The following is a 20,855-nucleotide window of genomic DNA, read 5'->3' on the forward strand; positions in this document are numbered from 1 at the left end:
TTTAGATATACTTAGTATTTCGATATACTTAGTATAATATTTAGATATACTTAGTATAATATACGAATTATAATATAATTATTATAAGATATATTTATAACTAACTTTATAACTAACAATATAACAATAACAGGTACGAATATTAAATTGAGGTACCCATTTTATGACAATTCCCTCTATTTTTGTGCCTTTAGTAGGCCTAGTATTTCCGGCAATTGCAATGGCTTCTTTATCTTTGTATGTTCAAAAAACTAAGATTTTTTAGATTCGATGGGGCCAAGGCCAAGACCAAATCTTATCTATTTTTTTTTTCACGACTTAGATGCCACGGATATCTATTTAGTAGAATATTGTATAACATCCATCCGGCTTCCCCGAACATAAATGAAAAAGCTCCTCTTATGCATACGTAAACATGATATAGGGGTAAATGAATTATAGCAAGTGGATCGGTACCGGACGAATGTATGAAATTAAAGTCTATATATCTAGTAGATCTGTATAGGGGATCATATAAAGGGGATGATTTTAGATCTAAGCAATTTGATGAATTACTTCTAAAAGTTCATATCAAAATAGCACTAGTTGATGAGAGTTACTTCGGAAACAAAAAAAGTAAAGTCAAATTTTTTTGCTTATTTTCTCAATTCCAATAAAATGCAACTGGATCTAGTATGTATGAGTTGGCGATCAGAATCTATATGGATAGAATTTATAGTGGGGTCTCGAAAAACAAGCAATTTCTGCTGGGCCTTTATTCTTTTTTTTGGTTCATTAGGGTTTTTATTAGTTGGAACTTCTAGTTATCTTGGTAGGAATTTGATATCTTTATTTCCGTCTCAGCAAATAGTTTTTTTTCCACAAGGAATCGTGATGTCTTTCTATGGGATCGCGGGTCTCTTTATTAGTTCCTATTTGTGGTGCACGATTTTTTGGAATGTAGGTAGTGGTTATGATCGATTCGATAGAAAAGAGGGAATAGTATGTATTTTTCGTTGGGGTTTTCCTGGAAAAAATCGTCGCATCTTTCTACGATTCCTTATGAAAGATATTCAGTCCATCAGAATAGAAGTTAAAGAGGGTATTTATGCTCGGCGTGTCCTTTATATGGAAATCAGAGGCCAGGGGGCCGTTCCCTTGACTCGTACTGATGAGAATTTGACTCCACGAGAAATTGAGCAAAAAGCTGCTGAATTGGCCTATTTTTTGCGTGTACCGATTGAAGTCTTTTGAAATGAATTGCAGAATAAATGCTTTCTCGGCAGGAGGAAAAAACTCAAGACAAGAAGCCTCTTTTTTCTATAGCAGAACTAAACTGAAGTTTCTTAAGAATGCCCACTCGAACCAAAGAAGACGTATACGGAAGAGTCATAACATAAAACAAAACTGTTTTTTTTTTTTTGTCCACAAAAATTGTTTTTTATGCGTCTGTAAATGTAAAACCACTCAACTTAATTCAGTAACAAAACAAGCAAGAAATCGAAATAATGGATTCATCTCATATATCAAAGTATTTCGAAATATTTAACTTTTTATTTTCAATATTTGGAGTTGATACGTTAGATACAGATAGATTATATCTTGTAAATTTTCTCTACTTTCCTTTTGTCAATCAGCCCCTCCCCTTTTATCCTTTCTTTTGTGCTCCTTAAGAACTAAACAAGTAGATTTCTTTCTTATAACATAATGATAAATGTAATGATAACTTTTCTGTCTTTTTTTGTCACTCATTTTTGATCATCATAATATTTTTCATAATTTTTTTTTTTTCAATTATTCCCGGACTCTAGACTATATACAGTCTAGATAACCCGCGAAAATTTTTCGACATATTTGATTGATATCTTGATATAGACAGGGAGCTCCTTCGTCTCAAAATCTGAATAGAATAATCTTTATTATTTGAAGCGGTTCTTTCGGGCAGTTATCGAAAGAGGGCAATTGCTTCGAATTTGATCAATTGAGATATCTGGAAACAATAATATATATATATATTTCATTCGAACATTCGAATTCAAAGTGGATTCTTATTTTCTATTTCTGTACTCTTTTTAGATTCAAGGACTAAGCACTGAATCAAAAAAAAAAAAAACAGAGAATAGATTCATGGGCCCCTACCTTATAATTTATCTTATAATTTATAATATAATGAAAGTCATGCTTGATAGAAAGATTAGATCACATAAAGTCAACGAATGAGGTGGGTTCATTAACAATTCACAGATGAAAAAATGGCAAAAAAGAAAGCATTCACTCCCCTTCTATATTTTGCATCTATAGTATTTTTGCCCTGGTGGATCTCTCTCTCATTTAATAAAAGTCTGAAATCTTGGATTACTAATTGGTGGAATACTAGGCAATCCGAAACTTTTTTGAATGATATTCAAGAAAAAAGTATTCTAGAACAATTCATAGAAGTAGAGGAACTCCTCCTGTTGGACGAAATGATAAAAGAATACCCGGAAACACATCTACAAAAACTTCGTATAGGAATCCACAAAGAAACGATCCAATTGATCAAGATGCACAATGAGGATCGTATCCATACGATTTTGCACTTCTCGACAAATCTAATCTGTTTCGTTATTCTAAGTGGTTATTCTATTTTGGGTAATGAAGAACTTGTTATTCTTAACTCTTGGGTTCAAGAATTCCTATATAATTTAAGCGACACAATAAAAGCTTTTTCTATTCTTTTATTAACTGAGTTCTGTGTCGGATTCCATTCGCACCACGGTTGGGAACTAATGATTGGCTATATCTACAAAGATTTTGGATTTGCTCATAATGATCAAATTATATCTGTTCTTGCTTGTACCCTTCCAGTCATTCTAGATACAATTTTTAAATATTCGATCTTTCGTTATTTAAATCATGTATCGCCGTCACTTGTAGTTATTTATCATTCACTGACTGACTGAAAAATGATTCACGGATTCAATTAGAATCTTTCTTACTTTGTATATAAGCAAAGAATGCAAAGTCGTACTTACTTTACTCTTTCTACCCATCAGGGGAATACAATTCCTCCTCTATTTCAGTAAATTTTTTTTTTTTTCAGTAAAAGTAAATAGCAGAATCGTGGATAGGGAACTATACTAGTGACCTACCTAATTTTATTGTAGAAATTTTCGGGATCAATGATTGTACCATGCAAACTAGAAATACTTTTTCTTGGATAAAGGAGGAGATTACTCGATCCATTTCCGTATCGCTCATGATCTATATAATAACCGGGGCATCCATTTCAAATGCATATCCCATTTTTGCGCAGCAGGGGTATGAAAATCCACGAGAAGCAACTGGGCGTATTGTATGTGCCAATTGCCATTTAGCTAATAAACCCGTGGATATTGAGGTTCCACAAGCGGTACTTCCTGATACTGTATTTGAAGCGGTTGTTAGAATTCCTTATGATATGCAACTGAAACAAGTTCTTGCTAATGGTAAGAAAGGGGCTTTGAATGTGGGTGCTGTTCTTATTTTACCGGAGGGGTTTGAGTTAGCCCCACCTGATCGTATTTCGCCCGAGATGAAAGAAAAGATAGGCAATCTGTCTTTTCAGAACTACCGCCCCACTCAGAAAAATATTCTTGTGATAGGTCCTGTTCCTGGTCAAAAATATAGTGAAATCACCTTTCCTATTCTTTCCCCAGACCCTGCTAGTAATAAGGATGTTCATTTCTTAAAATATCCCATATACGTAGGCGGAAATAGGGGAAGGGGTCAGATTTATCCCGACGGGAACAAAAGTAACAATACAATTTATAATGCTACGGCAACAGGTATAGTAAGCAAAATCATACGAAAAGAAAAAGGGGGGTACGAAATAACCATAACGGATGCATTGGATGGACATCAAGTGGTTGATATTATCCCCCCAGGACCAGAACTTCTTGTTTCAGAGGGTGAATCTATCAAACTTGATCAACCATTAACAAGTAATCCTAATGTGGGTGGATTTGGTCAGGGGGATGCAGAAATAGTACTTCAAGATCCACTACGTGTCCAAGGCCTTTTGTTCTTCTTGGCATCTATTGTTTTTGCACAAATCTTTTTGGTTCTTAAAAAGAAACAATTTGAAAAGGTTCAAGTGTCCGAAATGAATTTCTAGATCCGTGGATTTATCAACATCAAATTTGTAAAAAAGAACAAATTCTTCCTGGCAATTAGGTTAGGTATGATGAAAAAAGTATGAAAAGTCTTTTGCTTGTTTATATTCTTTCTCTAGGAATTACTTTTACCGCATTCAAAATCTGTATATTGTGAAGAAGACTATTTGTCTTTACCCCTTCTTTTCTTTTTTCAATCTAAATGGGAGGGGTGTAATTATATCCCTATTGTCAGATTGAAATGTCACAGAATGGGTTTTGTTTTCTAAATTCAATTTGATTAGATACTAAACATAAGATAAGTAAGCGGAGAATAGAAAGGAAGGATAAATGAGGGGAACAAATAATTACAGGGAGTATTCTTCGTCTTCCTAGCCTTCGGCACAAGAAAAGGATGTGTAAAATTCCTTTTCTTGTGTCGAAATAATAACAATTCCGGATCCCATTCGTCAAAGATTTCTATTCTTAGTTTATATTTTTCCAGATTTTTCAGAACCCTTTATTTTTTTAGATTTACTTATAATAGATAATAGATTATAATAGATAATAGAATAAGTAATAAAGTAATCGAATAAGTAATAAGGATAATATAATAAGTATAAAATAAGTATAAATAAGTATAAAATAAGTATAAGTATAAATAAGTATAATATAATATAATAAGTAATGGACAACCAAAAAAAAGAGAAGGAATCCTTTTTTTTATAAATATAAAATAGAAGCAAGGCGATGAACTTATAAAAAAATTTCAAACTTTGATGAAATACTAAAATAAATAGAGTAAGGTTAGACTAGTCTAGAAAGGGTTTGCTTGATATCTGGTCGACAGAAAAAAAAAAGAAATATTAAAATTAAATATTAAAATATTAAAATTAAATATTAAAAAAAATTAAATATTAAAATTAAATATATATTGTGATTGTGTCATCCAGGAAAAGGAAATTGAGTGATTCCTTTTTTTCTTCTAACCTTGAAAGTATCGATAGATACTATCGAAGAACAGATGCTATGAATCAATTAATCGAGTTCATTTTTCAAAAACATCATCGGAAAAAGTGATCTATTTGTTGTCATTTATATTTATACGAACAAAATATTATGATCATTAAGAATTCAACGGGACCCCTCCTCGCGAATCAGACAAAGAAAGAGGAGGCGGGCCCCGTTGAGTTCTTACACTTTCATGCCTATAACTTAGTTCATCCCATTATTACATATTACAGGGACGAACCCAATCCAGAATATGAACCATAAAAGAAAATACCTATTAAACCGATCACAGGAATACCAGTTACCGTACCTATTATCCAAAGAGGAATCCTTCCAGTAGTATCGGCCATTTATCCCGCTTCCCTCCACATTTCATCAAGTGGTCATGCTAAAGACATAAACAGTCATAGATAATTATGAGATGCAATCCTTCCGAATGGGATAAGAGAATTCCTACTATTATTTAGTATTCTACTACTCTTTTTTTCTTAATTGAAGAAATAATTGGAAAATAAAACAGCAAGTACAAAAATGAGTAATAACCCCCAGTAGAGACTGGTACGATTCAATTCAACATTTTGTTCGTTCGGGTTTGATTGTGTCATAGCTCTATAATTAATTCGGATTAGGTTTATCGTTGGATGAACTGCATTGCTGATATTGACCCCAAAAAAGAAACGGTAGGTACAGCTAGTCCGTGAACAGCCAACCATCGCACTGTAAAAATTGGATAGGTTCGATCTATGGTCATTGGGTCCTCCTAAAAAGATCTACTAAATTCATCGAGTTGTTCCAAAGAATCAAAACGGCCGGTTATTAATGGAATTCCTTGTCGGCTCTCTGTAAAATACTCGTTTGGACGAGGGCTTCCAAACACACATCATAAGCTAAACCTGTGCTGACGAATAACCAACCCGCAATGAATAGGGAAGGTATAGTAATACTATGAATGATCCAGTATCGAATACTGGTAATAATATCAGCAAAAGAACGTTCTCCTGTGCTTCCAGACATGCTGAGCTCCGCATATTCTTGTAGGGGATCGATTCCGTAAAAGATGAGATCAGTAAACGGAAATTCACTGAAATTCAATCTTTGTGAGATCGTCAATATTGTACCAAAGGTATTTTTAGAGTATACCGAATCAGTATAGCTATCCTTCTTCTGACACAGCAACGCAATTTCAAACAGTATATCGACATGAAGTGCTAGATAATTTCTTTCTTCTTCTTGCTTGTCGATGTATAACCACGTATCATGCGATAGAAAATTCCTCAAATTCCTGGAATATAATATAGGGGATTCTATTATTGGTTTGGGGCTAGAAACGGAAGATCAGGTAACCCGTGAATCCAACAAGTTTATAATAATTCATGAAGGAAATTATCATATTTCCGCAAGTCAATTAGATGCGAAATCTAAAAATTGACTTTTTTTCGTAATTGCATAAGAGGTTTTGTTTTTTGTTGTAAGCCCTCCTTTTTTTATTTTAAGGAATTGCTTAGTCGTCTAGTAACAAGTAAGAGTAGTCGATAGTATTAGATATAGATAAAAAAAAGAGCAAGGAATAAAAAAAAAATTCTACTAATCAATATTTGTGAGGCGGCCTTTCTTGTATTCTTGTATTAGATCCAAAGGTTTTTTCTTGACCTAACTACAAAGATGATGAATCTATTTCTTTTTCTTTTCTACTCTTGTCCTGCCGCTCTATTTTTGTGAATACCGTTTAGAATGATTGATGAATCAAAAAATTTCAATTGAACTTATTCTTTCAATTGGTATTTTTGCTTATCCCCGTCTCTTTTAAAAATTGAAACTTAGGTAAGTGCTTTATAAACATATGTATAAAAAGAACATATTTCATTTAGCTCCTTCATGCCTACTCTAACTAGTTATTTCGGTTTTTTACTAGCGGCTTTAACTATAACCTCAGCTCTATTTATTGGTCTGAGTAAGATACGACTTATTTGAAAATTAATTGAATGAACGAACAATTAATAAAAACAAAGTTTTCTGTCCTATTCCATATATTCTATAGTTCCTTACCGTGTTAATTATCAATTATTAGTTATTGATATTCATGGGCAATAGAGATTAATATTTAGGGATAGATATTACCTTTCTTTTTCTCCTTTCAAATAAATTGAAATGATTGAAGTTTTTCTATTTGGAATCGTCTTAGGTCTAATTCCTATTACTTTGGCTGGATTATTCGTAACCGCATATTTACAATACATACGTGGTGATCAGTTGGACCTTTGATTAATTAACATCTCTTTTTTTGACTGACCCCTTTAATTTTAATTTAATTAATTTAATTCAAGGAGGTCAAATTCGAATTGCTGTTCAATTTTTTTTTTTTTTTTTTTTTTTTCAGTTCGGTGTAATTTTCGACTTAACAAGAGCGGAATCACGCTCTGTAGGATTTGAACCTACGACATTGGGTTTTGGAGACCCACGTTCTACCGAACTGAACTAAGAGCGCTTTCTTATCATAATAAATAAGACTGTAAAAAAGAGGATTCTTTTATTTTATAACCCCAATACATCGTGCACACCTATACTATCATATATCATATATAATATGAGAAAATGATAGATTATGTATGCTTAATTTTAATCAATCTAAAACTAAAATGGCTCCCTCCTTACTGCTCAAAGGAGAAGTAATAGGTAGGGATGACAGGATTTGAACCCGTGACATTTTGTACCCAAAACAAACGCGCTACCAAGCTGCGCTACATCCCTTTCAATTGGCCTACGATGTTATTGTAGAGAATCCCTGTCTTGTTTTCCACACCCTTATTTCATCTATTGATATACAAAAATTATCTTTCCATTTCCTCTTTTTGGTCTCATATCATATAACAACCATATAATGAATAATAAATGAATCTTTTTGGCGGGAATTCTCAGGCAGAAAGGGACCTATTTTGCTGTTTTAAGAAAAGGAAAATCTTATCTATCGAATCATTGTACATTTAAATTTTAATTTTGAATTAGGAATTCCGGGTACAAATATACAAATACAAGTGGTCTTTAACCACACATACATGTGATTATATATGTATTACCATAATGTATGTAATACGATAAAGAAGGAGGATTTTAAATGCGAGATCTAAAAACATATCTTTCCGTAGCACCGGTACTAAGTACTCTCTGGTTCGGTTCTTTAGCGGGTTTATTGATAGAGATCAATCGTTTCTTCCCGGATGCGTTAACATTCCCTTTTTTTTAATTCTAGTTATTGTCGCGGGACGGGGTGAAAAAGATTAGATCGATATACAATCAAATATCTGTGACTAATCTCTCGCCCCCCCTTGACTTTAGTTGTTTTTAGAATTATAATTATATAAGAAATGAATTCTAATTATATAAGAAATAATTCTATTTAGTTTTTTTAGAATTCTAATTATATAAGAATTATATAAAATAAATAAGGAAGGTAGAACGAAAAAAGTGGATTGAACCTCAACAAAACTTGGGTTCAAGCTCCAATTAAATTACTAGTAGAGCGAAAAGAGAAATGTGGCTGGAACAACAGTATCCTACAAGATACTTAAAGAAAATACCGTACTGTGATTCTAAATCGAGTTAGAAATCATTGTATTACTTATTTACTATTAGTATAATACATATTGATTTACTATATTGATTGCAATTGATTGCAACGAAATCTTTCAGGATTTGGTTTTGAGTTAGCAACTTTTATTTACTTTATTTTCATTCCTTTCTTCTTCACTTTTGATCGGAAAATAGAAGAGTTGGGTGAATTAAAAACTCAAAGGGGGTTCATGGCCAAGAGTAAAGATGTCCGAGTAACGATTATTTTGGCAATGTACCAGTTGTGTTCGAAACGTCGTTAATAAGGAATCAACGGGCATTTCCAGGTATATTACTCAAAAAAATCGACACAATACGCCTAGTCGATTGGAATTGAAGAAATTCTGTTCCTATTGTTACAAACATACAATTCACGGGAGATAAAGAAATAAATCGAATCAAGTACTCGTATGTCAAACCCTTCCCCGAGAATATGAGAAAATAGGACTAGTAGCGTATGATAGAGGTAACATTAGGTATTTAGTATGAGTATAGGCATTAGGAATAGGTATAATATATTAGTAATATATTAAGTAATCATTAAGTATATAATTAGTTAGAGTATAATATATAACTAATATATAACAAATATTTTATTTATATATTAGTCTATATTTGTATTTCCTTGTCTATTCCACGCTTGCTGTTTAAAGTGAAGTTTTTAGTTTTAAATTATTCGATATGCACGTTAATAATTTTTAACCTTTTTAACCTGGTATTGAGATTGTATCAATATTCTTTTATTCTATTTTTTATTTAGTTCTTATTTTTTTAATAAGAGTTTTTCTTTATTCTCGCAATTATTTATTTTTTAGTTACCGTCTTCGAATGATTTTTTAGTTTACAGTCTTCGAATGATTAGGAGTTGGATTTTCATTGATTAGGATGAGATTTTTAATGATCGACTAACGATTTTTTTTTATTTTCTATTCGTGCATATTCTTGTTATAATATTATTTTAATATTTAATTAGTGTTGATTTAAATTGTATTAGTGAGTATATTGTATTGTTGATATTCATTACTATATTTTTTAGTTATACTATATTTTGTATTTATTACAATATTTCATTATTTATTCTTATTTATTAATTATTTATTATTTCGAGTCGGTTACTATATATTTAAATTATATTTATTTATTATTTATGTATTATCACAGTTATAGATATTTATTTAATATTATATTATTAAATATATTAAATTTATTATTTTTATATATAAATATTAAATATGAATTATTTATATATATTTATAAATTATATTTATTTATTATTTATGTATTATCACAGTTATAGATATTTATTTAAATTATATTTAATATATTAAATATATTAAGATAAATTATATTTATATATATATTAAATATATTAAAATATGAAATTATATTTATATATTAAATATATTAAAATATGAAATTATATTTATATATTAAATATATTAAAATATGAAATTATATTTATATATTAAATATATTAAAATATGAAATTATATTTATATATTAAATATATTAAAATATGAAATTATATTTAAATAAATATCTATAAATAATATAATAATAAAATAAACTAATAAAATAAACAAATAAATAATAAATAAATAATTAAAATAAACTAATAAAATAAACAAATAAATAAGAAATAAATAATAAATAAATAATACAATAATAAAAAAAACAAAGCAAATCGTATTTATTCTATTAATTCTATAATTTGAATTTGATCCGATCAAAATAGGATTTTAGAAAAGGATAGGATAGGATTATTTTTAGAAATAAGGAATAAAGAAATGATGGATAAATACAAGCGATCTTTTCGTAGGCGTTTGCCCCCGATCCAATCGGGGGATCGAATTGATTATAGAAACATGAGTTTAATTAGTCGATTTATTAGTGAACAAGGAAAAATCTTATCTAGGCGAGTAAATAGATTGACTTTAAAACAACAACGATTAATTACTATTGCTATAAAACAAGCTCGTATTTTATCTTCGTTACCCTTTATTAATAATGAGAAACGATTTGAAAGAAGGGAGTCGACCGCTAGAACTAGAACCAGAAATGAGAAACGATTTGAAAGAAGAGAGTCGACCGCTAGAACTACTGCTCTTAGAACCAGAAATAAATAGGCTTACCCTTCAATTGACTCAAAATTATCAAACGTAGACTGATGCTTTATTCAAAAAATCTGATAATCAAAATTGTCGTGTCGTAAGAAAAAAGAAATAAATAAAAGAATCGAATCGGGTTGGGGAAGAAAAATAAATTTTTTTTTTTTTTATTGAGCGTCTTCGCTCATCTTGTTTTCTTGTTTTGATGACCTTATCAGAATTTTTTTATCATATTAATTTCTACTCTACCTCCCTCGAGTTCATTCTCGAGGGAACCCCATTTCATTTAAAGCATTTCGGTGGATTCCTTCCGATCTCCTTATTTTATAATCTCGTTGGAAATCATATAAAGACAATTCCTATTTGAGATAGCTATTTGTGCAAGTATTTTACGATTAAGAAGCAACTGTTTCTTGTACCGATTTTTTATTAATCTACTATAATTATAGGATACCCCCATTCCTCGAATTCCTGCATTTATTCGAGTGATCCACAAACGACGAAAATATCTTTTTTTCCTATCTCTATCCCGATCAGCCGAAACCAAAGCTCTTACTCTTTGTCTCCGAGCTATATATCCCTCTTTCATTCTGGTCATTGAATAAAAGAAATTTTGATGAATAACTAATTCTTTCTTTCAGTTATTCTTTTCTAGTCTATTAATAACAAAACGGATTCTTCCAATGTATAAAATAAAAATTCCAATGGCTTTTGCTACTATAACCGTCCCGCCCACGATTTTTCCTTTTTTCTAGGCATTTCATTTCGCCTTGAAATAAGAAATTGTATTGATACTAGGTATCAAAAAAAGCATATTAACTAAAATAAAGGAGTAAATAGAAATGGATAAATAAATAGTGGGTTCCATCGTTTCTATGGTTACTTCTTAAACGGTGAGGTCCCCTCTATACACCGGAGCTCATTCCTTCATTTAACATTTAATTGGTAACTTGTACAGTTCACACTCTTCGGCTCTACTCATAAATTTTTCAGTAATAGATCTTTCACAACGAGATCTATCTTATACAGTAACGGTATGTAATTAGGAGGATTAATTGGGTAGCTGACCCTGTTAGTCCGTTCTTTGCAAGAGTCGAAGCATAATCTTTTTGCTTTTTAAATAGGATTTTCCCCGCTTAATGGATAAGCATTTGCTACCAATGGGGAATTTTTAAAAAATTCCAAGATTGGATTTGCGCCAATGGAAACCATAAATTTCATACACAATAGAAGGATATGGTAGATCTATCTTTTTTAGATAGTGAACGGAAGAACCCCATTCTATTCACTGGTACTGATCGTTGATACTGAAAAATTGTTTCCTTTTTCTCAGCCCATGATCTGAACAAGTCGCACATACACCCTAGTACATCTTCCTCGGCGCTGAGGACATCCCCGAAGAGCAGGGGCTTTCGTGACATTTCTAATTGGCTGTCTTGCATTTCTAATAAGTTGTTTAATAGTTGGCATGCTGAATCATATACAATCATATACATAATAGACTGGTTTAGATCGATCCTAACCAGATGATTATGAATTACTTCTTTTTCTCTTTAATAGATTAATAAAATATTAATCTATTAAAGAGAAAAAGAAGGAAAGGAATAAGAGGGATTAAATCAATCTAAATCAAAATTAAATGGTGTTCCATTGTCGTCAAATGGTGGTCTTCCATTGCCATTGTCGTCAAATGGTGGTCTTCCATTGCCATTGTCGTCAAATGGTGGTCTTCCATTGCCATTGTCGTCAAATGGTGGTCTTCCATTGCCATTGTCGTCAAATGGTGGTCTTCCATTGCCATTGTCGTCAAATGGTGGTCTTCCATTGCCATTGTCGTCAAATGGTGGTCTTCCATTGCCATTGTCGTCAAATGGTGGTCTTCCATTGCCATTGTCGTCAAATGGTGGTCTTCCATTGCCATTGTCGTTAACTAGTCTCCATTTTTTATTCACTATAGGTTTGTTATTCACTATAGGTTTGTTATTCACTATAGGTTTGTTATTCACTATAGGTTTTTCATTCACTATAGGTTTTTCATTCACTATAGGTTTTTCATTCACTATAGGTTTTTCATTCACTATAGGTTTGTTATTCACTATAGGTTTTTCATTCACTATAGGTTTTTCATTCACTATAGGTTTTTCATTCACTATAGGTTTTTCATTCACTATAGGTCTCGATTCTGTACGCACTATATGATCCACAATTCCATGATCTTTGGCTTCTTTTGCTGACATAAAATTATCTCTTTCCATGTCTTTGTTTATAACCCATCGGGGCTGGCCCGTTCTTTGTACATAAGCCTCTATGATGTCTTCTTGCATTTTCATTACTTCGTCTGTTTCCATGACCCAGTCTTTGAAGCCATCATCCTTAAGCATACTAATAGGTTGATGGATCATTACCCTGATGATATAACATACTTCTAACTCACATAATGAGGCGAGAAGAATAGCTATAGAATTGAACAACCGTACAGGCATTTTTTGCGCATTGCATACGGCTTTACAATTGCATACGGCTTTACAATGGAATTCTCTTTTTTCTTTCATCGAAAAAAAGAGAAAATATAGAGTCTATTAGACCCAGATTAATAAATAATCCAATTACCATCCTTCTTTTTCTTTTTTTTTCGGAAAAGTTTAAAAATACTATGATGGCTCCGTTGCTTTATATATTTATTTCGTCTGTGATTCAGCAATCCCAAAGTTTCTTTTTTTTTTTGAAAAAAAAAAAAGAAAGAAAAAAAATAGTCTTTTTTTTTTTCGTACTCTTTCATAACATAAATATTGTTAATAGCCTCTGGTAGGAAAAGAAAAAAAGTTTGTGACGCCTGAGATGGGCCCACGATAGCTAAGATCAAATTGGAAATGCCCCTTCTCTCATACTACTCTTTCGATACATAATCTAATATTTTTTTTTGAAAAAAAAAAAAAGAAATAAAAAAAAAATTTCATATCGAATTCAAAGTGCCATGCTATTATTACTTACTAATTCATATTTCATATGGCGAAGGCATAGTCTTCTTTTTTCTTTCCATCAATAATAAAAAAAAAAAACTCATTGGCGCCGAGCGTGAGGGAATGCTCTGCGTTTGGTAATTTCTCCTCCGACCAAGAGAAAAGCTGCGATTGAAGCGGTCAATCCCATGGCTAGTGTATGCACATCTGGTTCCACTGCTTGCATAGTATCAAAAAGAGATAATCCAGATACTATCCCTCCGCCAGGAGAGTTTATAAAAAAAAACAGGTCTCGGCTATTACTCTCTATACTGAGATAGATCATAATACCCGCAAGTTGATTCGAGGTCTGGATATCAAGCTCTTTGCCCAAAAAAAGCAATCTTTCTCGATAAATTCGGTTGATTAGGATAAAATTGTATCCCTTAGTAGCCGTACAGGCACCTTTTGATGCATACGGTTCAACAAAAATTGCGAAAAAAAATCAATGTGTAGATTCCAGCCATCCTTTGTTTTTTCTAGTCGGACCTTTCTAACTTCTAATTTCTAATGAAGGGGCTTTTTCTTACATTTTTTAAATAAAATGAAATTTAAAATTAAATTAAAGAAAGATGAGTTTTGGCCCGTTTTCCTATAATATAGAAAAAATTCGCTAAACTTATTGCACAAACTTTTCATTGATCCATTTTTTTTTCATTGCGATTCAATCCAAATCACGATGTCATTTTCTTGTTCCTGAATGGGGTTCGTCAATTTTTTATTCAATTTTTTTAGGTTTATGCTCTACTCCGAGTAAAGATCTGCCCGATTTTTATTTGCACATATAGGACAAATGACCCAATACCACGTCTTTTTGCTATGATTTCATTTCCTTTTTTTATTTTAATTTAATTCCTTTTTCTTTCATGTTTTTCGCCAAATATTCAACGTATTTCCCATATTATTCGATTGATTAACAGTTTGAAATCGCTCTTATTTATAATTAAAAAAAAAAAGAAAAATTATGATTATGATATAGGTGGTAATCATAAATATATTACCAATTGGGTTTTTTCTAAACGGAGCCTGGATACTTCATTTTATCAGTCCAACCAAGCCAACCATAAATCATTCTAATTGAAAATATTAATCTGGATACACCCCCATGAAATGGATCTCTAATTGCACTTCATTACACTTCCCGCTACAAATTTTTGATAATTCAATCAATCTTTTTGGGGCGAAACAGGGGATATCTCGATCGGGCGAGAGAACGGGGGAATCCCATATGACCCAATATATTTGACAAGTCGCACTATATGTCAACCCAGCTTGCATCGTTATCTCCCGGAACTTGAAAAGGAACTTTTGGAATACCAACAGGCATAAAGTAAAAAGAATGTAAAATTATATTTCGCTTTGATTGTGGAAGCGTAATACGTAATGTAATACGTAATAATGGTCTTATCTTAATAATATGTAATATTATATTTCACTTTGATTGTGGAAGCGTAATACGTAATGTAATACGTAATAATGGTCTTATCTTAATAATATGTAATATTATAATATGTAATATTATATTTCACTTTGATTGTGGAAGCGTAATACGTAATGTAATACGTAATAATGGTCTTATCTTAATAATATGTAATATTATAATATGTAATATTATATTTCACTTTGATTGTGGAAGCGTAATACGTAATGTAATACGTAATAATGGTCTTATCTTAATAATATGTAATAATGGTCTTAATAATATGGGCCTTTATCATATTTTATACATAGATAGACTAAGGCCATAAAATAAAGAAAGGCGGAATGAATGAAAGAGAATTCTTACGAATAGGTCCTTTGAATGATGAACAAATAGGGATGCATTCATTCATAAAAAATAGGATCAACCCCCATTGCGTATTGATACTTATCGAGTATAGAATAGATCTGCTTCTCTTTTTTCTTCTGAGCCGAATTCTTCCCTTATTACTAATGGAATAGAACAAACATTAATCCTTTCTCCGAAAGAATCCACCGAAAAGGGGAGGTATTCCAATGCAATAAAGTTACATAGTGTCTATTTTTCGTTGATTTGATAAAGGGGTATTTCCATGGGTTTGCCTTGGTATCGTGTTCATACTGTCGTATTGAATGATCCCGGTCGCTTGCTTTCTGTTCATATAATGCATACAGCTCTGGTTGCTGGTTGGGCCGGTTCAATGGCTCTATATGAATTAGCTGTTTTTGATCCCTCCGATCCCGTTCTTGATCCAATGTGGAGACAAGGTATGTTCGTTATACCCTTCATGACTCGTTTAGGAATAACCAATTCATGGGGCGGTTGGAGTATTACGGGGCGGACTATAACAAATCCGGGTATTTGGAGTTACGAAGGTGTGGCCGGAGCACATATTGTGTTTTCTGGCTTGTGCTTCTTGGCAGCTATCTGGCATTGGGTATATTGGGATCTAGAAATTTTTTGTGATGAGCGCACAGGAAAACCCTCTTTGGATTTGCCCAAGATTTTTGGAATTCATTTATTTCTCTCAGGAGTGGCTTGCTTTGGCTTTGGCGCATTTCATGTAACAGGATTGTATGGTCCTGGAATATGGGTGTCCGACCCTTATGGACTAACCGGAAAGGTACAACCTGTAAATCCAGCGTGGGGCGTGGAAGGTTTTGATCCTTTTGTTCCGGGAGGAATAGCCTCTCATCATATTGCAGCAGGGACATTGGGCATATTAGCGGGCTTATTCCATCTTAGTGTCCGTCCGCCCCAACGTTTATACAAAGGATTACGTATGGGAAATATTGAAACCGTCCTTTCCAGTAGTATAGCTGCTGTCTTTTTTGCAGCTTTTGTTGTTACTGGAACTATGTGGTATGGTTCAGCAACTACCCCCATCGAATTATTTGGTCCTACTCGTTATCAATGGGATCAAGGATACTTCCAGCAAGAAATATATCGAAGGGTTAGTGCTGGGTTAGCCGAAAATCAAAGTTTATCAGAAGCTTGGTCTAAAATTCCTGAAAAATTAGCTTTTTATGATTACATTGGCAATAATCCGGCAAAAGGAGGATTATTCAGAGCGGGTTCAATGGACAACGGGGATGGAATAGCCGTTGGGTGGTTAGGACACCCTATCTTTAGAGATAAAGAAGGGCGTGAACTTTTTGTACGTCGTATGCCTACTTTTTTTGAAACATTTCCGGTTGTTTTGGTAGACGGAGACGGAATTGTTAGAGCGGATGTTCCTTTTAGAAGGGCAGAATCGAAGTATAGTGTCGAACAAGTAGGTGTAACTGTTGAGTTCTATGGTGGCGAACTCAATGGAGTGAGTTATAGTGATCCTGCTACTGTGAAAAAATATGCTAGACGTGCTCAATTGGGTGAAATTTTTGAATTAGATCGTGCTACTTTGAAATCCGATGGTGTTTTTCGTAGCAGTCCAAGGGGTTGGTTTACTTTTGGGCATGCTTCGTTTGCTTTGCTTTTCTTCTTCGGACACATTTGGCATGGTGCTAGAACCCTGTTCAGAGATGTTTTTGCCGGTATTGATCCAGATTTGGATGCTCAAGTGGAATTTGGAGCATTCCAAAAACTTGGAGATCCAACTACAAGAAGACAAGTAGTCTGATGCAAGATTGCTTTGTTATTTTTCGCTTCTATTTTCTGTTTGTGATTTGACATAGGCTGCTGTAAAAATCTTGATTAAAATCGCTGCCTTTTCTTTGATTCTTGTTCTTTCGTTATTTTATTCGGGAGATGATTCTAAATAAATAGGTACGGAAGCTATAATTGTAAACCACGATCGAATTTATGGAAGCATTGGTTTATACATTCCTCTTAGTATCTACTCTAGGGATAATTTTTTTCGCTATCTTTTTTCGAGAACCGCCTAAAGTTCCAACTAAAAAAATGAAATGATTTTTCATTATCTCAATTGAAGTAATGAGCCTCCCAATATTATATTGGGAGGCTCATTACTTCAATTAGTCCCCGTGTTCCTCGAATGGATCCCTTAATTGTTGAGAGGGTTGCCCAAAGGCAGTATATAAGGCGTACCCAGTAAAACTTACAAGTAAACCAGATATAGAGATGGCGACTAAAGTTGCTGTTTCCATTATTATATAATTATATAAATAATATATATAAATATAAATATAAATAATATAAATATAAATATAATTTCAAGATCACAATGGATCTATGATAAGATCGTTTATTTACAGCGGAATGATATACAAAGTCAACAGATCTCACTGAATACAAAATAAGATTTATGGCTACACAAACCGTTGAGGGTAGTTCTAGATCTGGTCCAAGACGAACTGTTGTAGGGGATTTTTTGAAACCATTGAATTCGGAATATGGTAAAGTAGCTCCTGGATGGGGAACGACTCCTTTGATGGGTGTCGCAATGGCTTTATTTTCGATATTCTTATCTATTATTTTGGAGATTTATAATTCTTCCGTTTTACTGGATGGAATTTCGCTGAATTAGATTCACAAGAACCACGAAGCCTCGCTTTTCAATACAAAAAGTGAAACTTTTAGTTCTCGGATTTTTTTTAGCCCATTCTATTTTGGTAGTTCGACCGCGAAATTTTTTTTGTTTCTGTATTTCCGGAATATGAGTGTGTGACTTGTTATAATTGATCCTATTGATAGTACAGAAAATGGGTCTGTCCTCTTGATCGAGATAGTTTTATCCCGTCGGATAGCCATTCTAGTATCTGGAGCACGGAATATATGAAATGGATCACGAAGTATTCGAACTATGATTCATACTTAATATTCAAACCTCGCGGCCGGACTCAAAAAAAAAAAAAATTTTCAAAGAAAGAGGTTTTTTATTTATAAATCGAGAAATTTTTTCTTCTTTCAAACTCTCATTTAGTTTATGCTTATTTTGATCAAAGGACAAACCTTTCTTTTCTTTGTATTTTTATTTATTATATCTATTCTATTCATTGAATAAGTGATGATCCAATAATTCTTACTCAAAGAATCTTTGGACTTAGTTTGAAGGTTTTATTGAATCATCGCGGTTCTGGTATGAATCTGAAGTTTCAATTGATTCATAGGGTCTTAACAAGAGAATTCCTATTAAAAATAAAGAAAACAAGAATAAAGCCACATTCCATATAAATAACAAATCAAAGCAAAGAAAAAGAAAAGAAATAAGTAGGTAAATAGAAGATTCAAGAGGCCTGATCAACATAAAGACGAATGCGCCGACTTGATTTTTTGGCATTATAATTACAACTACAAAAAAGAGCTTTCGGATTTTTACTCTTTTGTGTCTTCAGATAAAATTGAATGAAAAGATTAAGAAGTTTCAAACTTTCTATTCCATATCCGTTTCAGCTATTATTTGGGTGTTTTTGTTTGAGCTGTACGAGATGAAATTCTCATATACGGTTCTCAGGGGGGGAGTCCTCTTGGTTTACCTATCTCAATAAAGTCTATGATTGGTTCGAAGAACGCCTCGAGATTCAGGCGATTGCAGATGATATAACTAGTAAATATGTTCCTCCTCATGTTAACATATTTTATTGTCTAGGAGGAATTACGCTTACTTGTTTTTTGGTACAAGTAGCTACAGGATTTGCTATGACTTTTTACTATCGTCCAACCGTTACTGAGGCTTTTACTTCTGTTCAATACATAATGACTGAAGCTAACTTTGGTTGGTTAATCCGATCAGTTCATCGATGGTCGGCAAGTATGATGGTCTTAATGATGATCCTGCACGTATTTCGTGTCTATCTCACTGGTGGTTTTAAAAAACCTCGCGAATTGACTTGGGTTACAGGCGTGGTTCTGGCTGTGTTGACTGCATCTTTTGGTGTAACAGGTTATTCCTTACCTTGGGACCAAATTGGTTATTGGGCAGTCAAAATCGTAACAGGCGTTCCGGAAGCTATTCCGGTAATAGGATCGCCTTTGGTAGAGTTATTGCGTGGAAGTGCTAGTGTGGGACAATCCACTTTGACCCGTTTTTATAGTTTACACACTTTTGTATTACCCCTTCTTACTGCTGTATTTATGTTAATGCATTTCCTAATGATACGTAAGCAAGGCATTTCTGGTCCTTTATAGAGAATATAGACCATAGCTATATTGTAACCAATCATTTATCTTATTACTTGCCAATCATTTATCTTATTACTTGGGGGAGGAACAATAGTATTTCATTGCTACAAATATGGATTGTTGAAAAAAAAAAAAAAATAAGACATGTATTTGGATATTTCCTTTCAACTCCACAATATTCTATTATTTATTTGATATGACATGAATAGTTGAAGGGAATTCCCCGAAGAGAAAATGGATTATGGGAGTGTGTGACTTGAACTATTGATTGGGCCATGCAGAAATATGCCTTTATCTGCTACATTGGAATTCACAACCAAATGTGTCTTTGTTCCAACCACCGTGTAAGCCCCATACAAAGGATAGGCTGGTTCGCTTGAAGAGAATCTTTTCTATGATCAGACCTGACGATGTCGTGTATGAACAGGGCTCCGTAAGATCCAGTAGAATAAGTGATTTGGCATAATGCAAATTAGATTTTATTTATTTATTTTTATTTTTTTTTTACTTTCTTATCTTAATAGTATGAAAATACATTCATTTCTTCTGCATCGACCCGATTTATTATTATTATACTATCGGAGTGAAACAAGGGATCTAAAGAAGAGCAAAGGCTAGACTATATTAGTAACAAGTAAATCCTTTGTATGTAAAAAATCTCGATATATTTTTGGGATAAAGGTGAATCGCAAGGCCTAAGACGACCCAGAAAGCACTTGATCACGATCAACTTTGTACGCCTACTTGGGTATTGAGCATTTACCTGTAAAAATGGCATTCCTTGGAATGTATAGTTGCAACTTCGTAAAATGGAATCAGGTAACTTTTTTCTTACATATGAAATCATTCATATATGTGTGTGGATAACATATAGATTCATTTTATATGTATCCGTTTGTATCCATTTGATTCGATTGATTTTTGCTTGAGCCGGATGATGAAAAATTATCATGTCCGGTTCCTTCGGGGGATGGATCTAGAAAAATTCACCTATCCTAAT

At 32.8% G+C, this 20,855-nt stretch overlaps 1 protein-coding gene and 2 non-coding genes across 3 annotated transcripts; 1 reads left to right on the forward strand and 2 right to left on the reverse strand.

The window, feature by feature from the left end:
* Positions 1-7,513: 7,513 nt before the first annotated feature.
* On the reverse strand, positions 7,514-7,587 carry TRNAW-CCA (transfer RNA tryptophan (anticodon CCA)). Its single transcript has one exon. It is a non-coding gene; the product is annotated as a tRNA-Trp (tRNA).
* A 189-nt stretch (positions 7,588-7,776) lies between these two features.
* Positions 7,777-7,850, reverse strand: TRNAP-UGG (transfer RNA proline (anticodon UGG)). Its single transcript has one exon. It is a non-coding gene; the product is annotated as a tRNA-Pro (tRNA).
* A 10,143-nt stretch (positions 7,851-17,993) lies between these two features.
* Positions 17,994-20,104, forward strand: LOC149509206 (cytochrome b6). The gene is made up of 2 exons (XM_089757760.1): positions 17,994-18,395; positions 19,220-20,104. Exons 1-2 carry the CDS (start codon positions 18,390-18,392, stop codon positions 19,859-19,861), a joined length of 648 nt encoding a protein of 215 aa, XP_089613886.1. The 5' UTR covers positions 17,994-18,389; the 3' UTR covers positions 19,862-20,104.
* The last annotated feature ends 751 nt before the right edge of the window (positions 20,105-20,855 follow it).

Source organism: Durio zibethinus, unplaced genomic scaffold (assembly GCF_047325235.1).
Source record: "Durio zibethinus cultivar Kanyao isolate XHJ-2024 unplaced genomic scaffold, ASM4732523v1 HiC_scaffold_220, whole genome shotgun sequence".
Taxonomy (NCBI): Eukaryota; Viridiplantae; Streptophyta; class Magnoliopsida; order Malvales; family Malvaceae; genus Durio; species Durio zibethinus.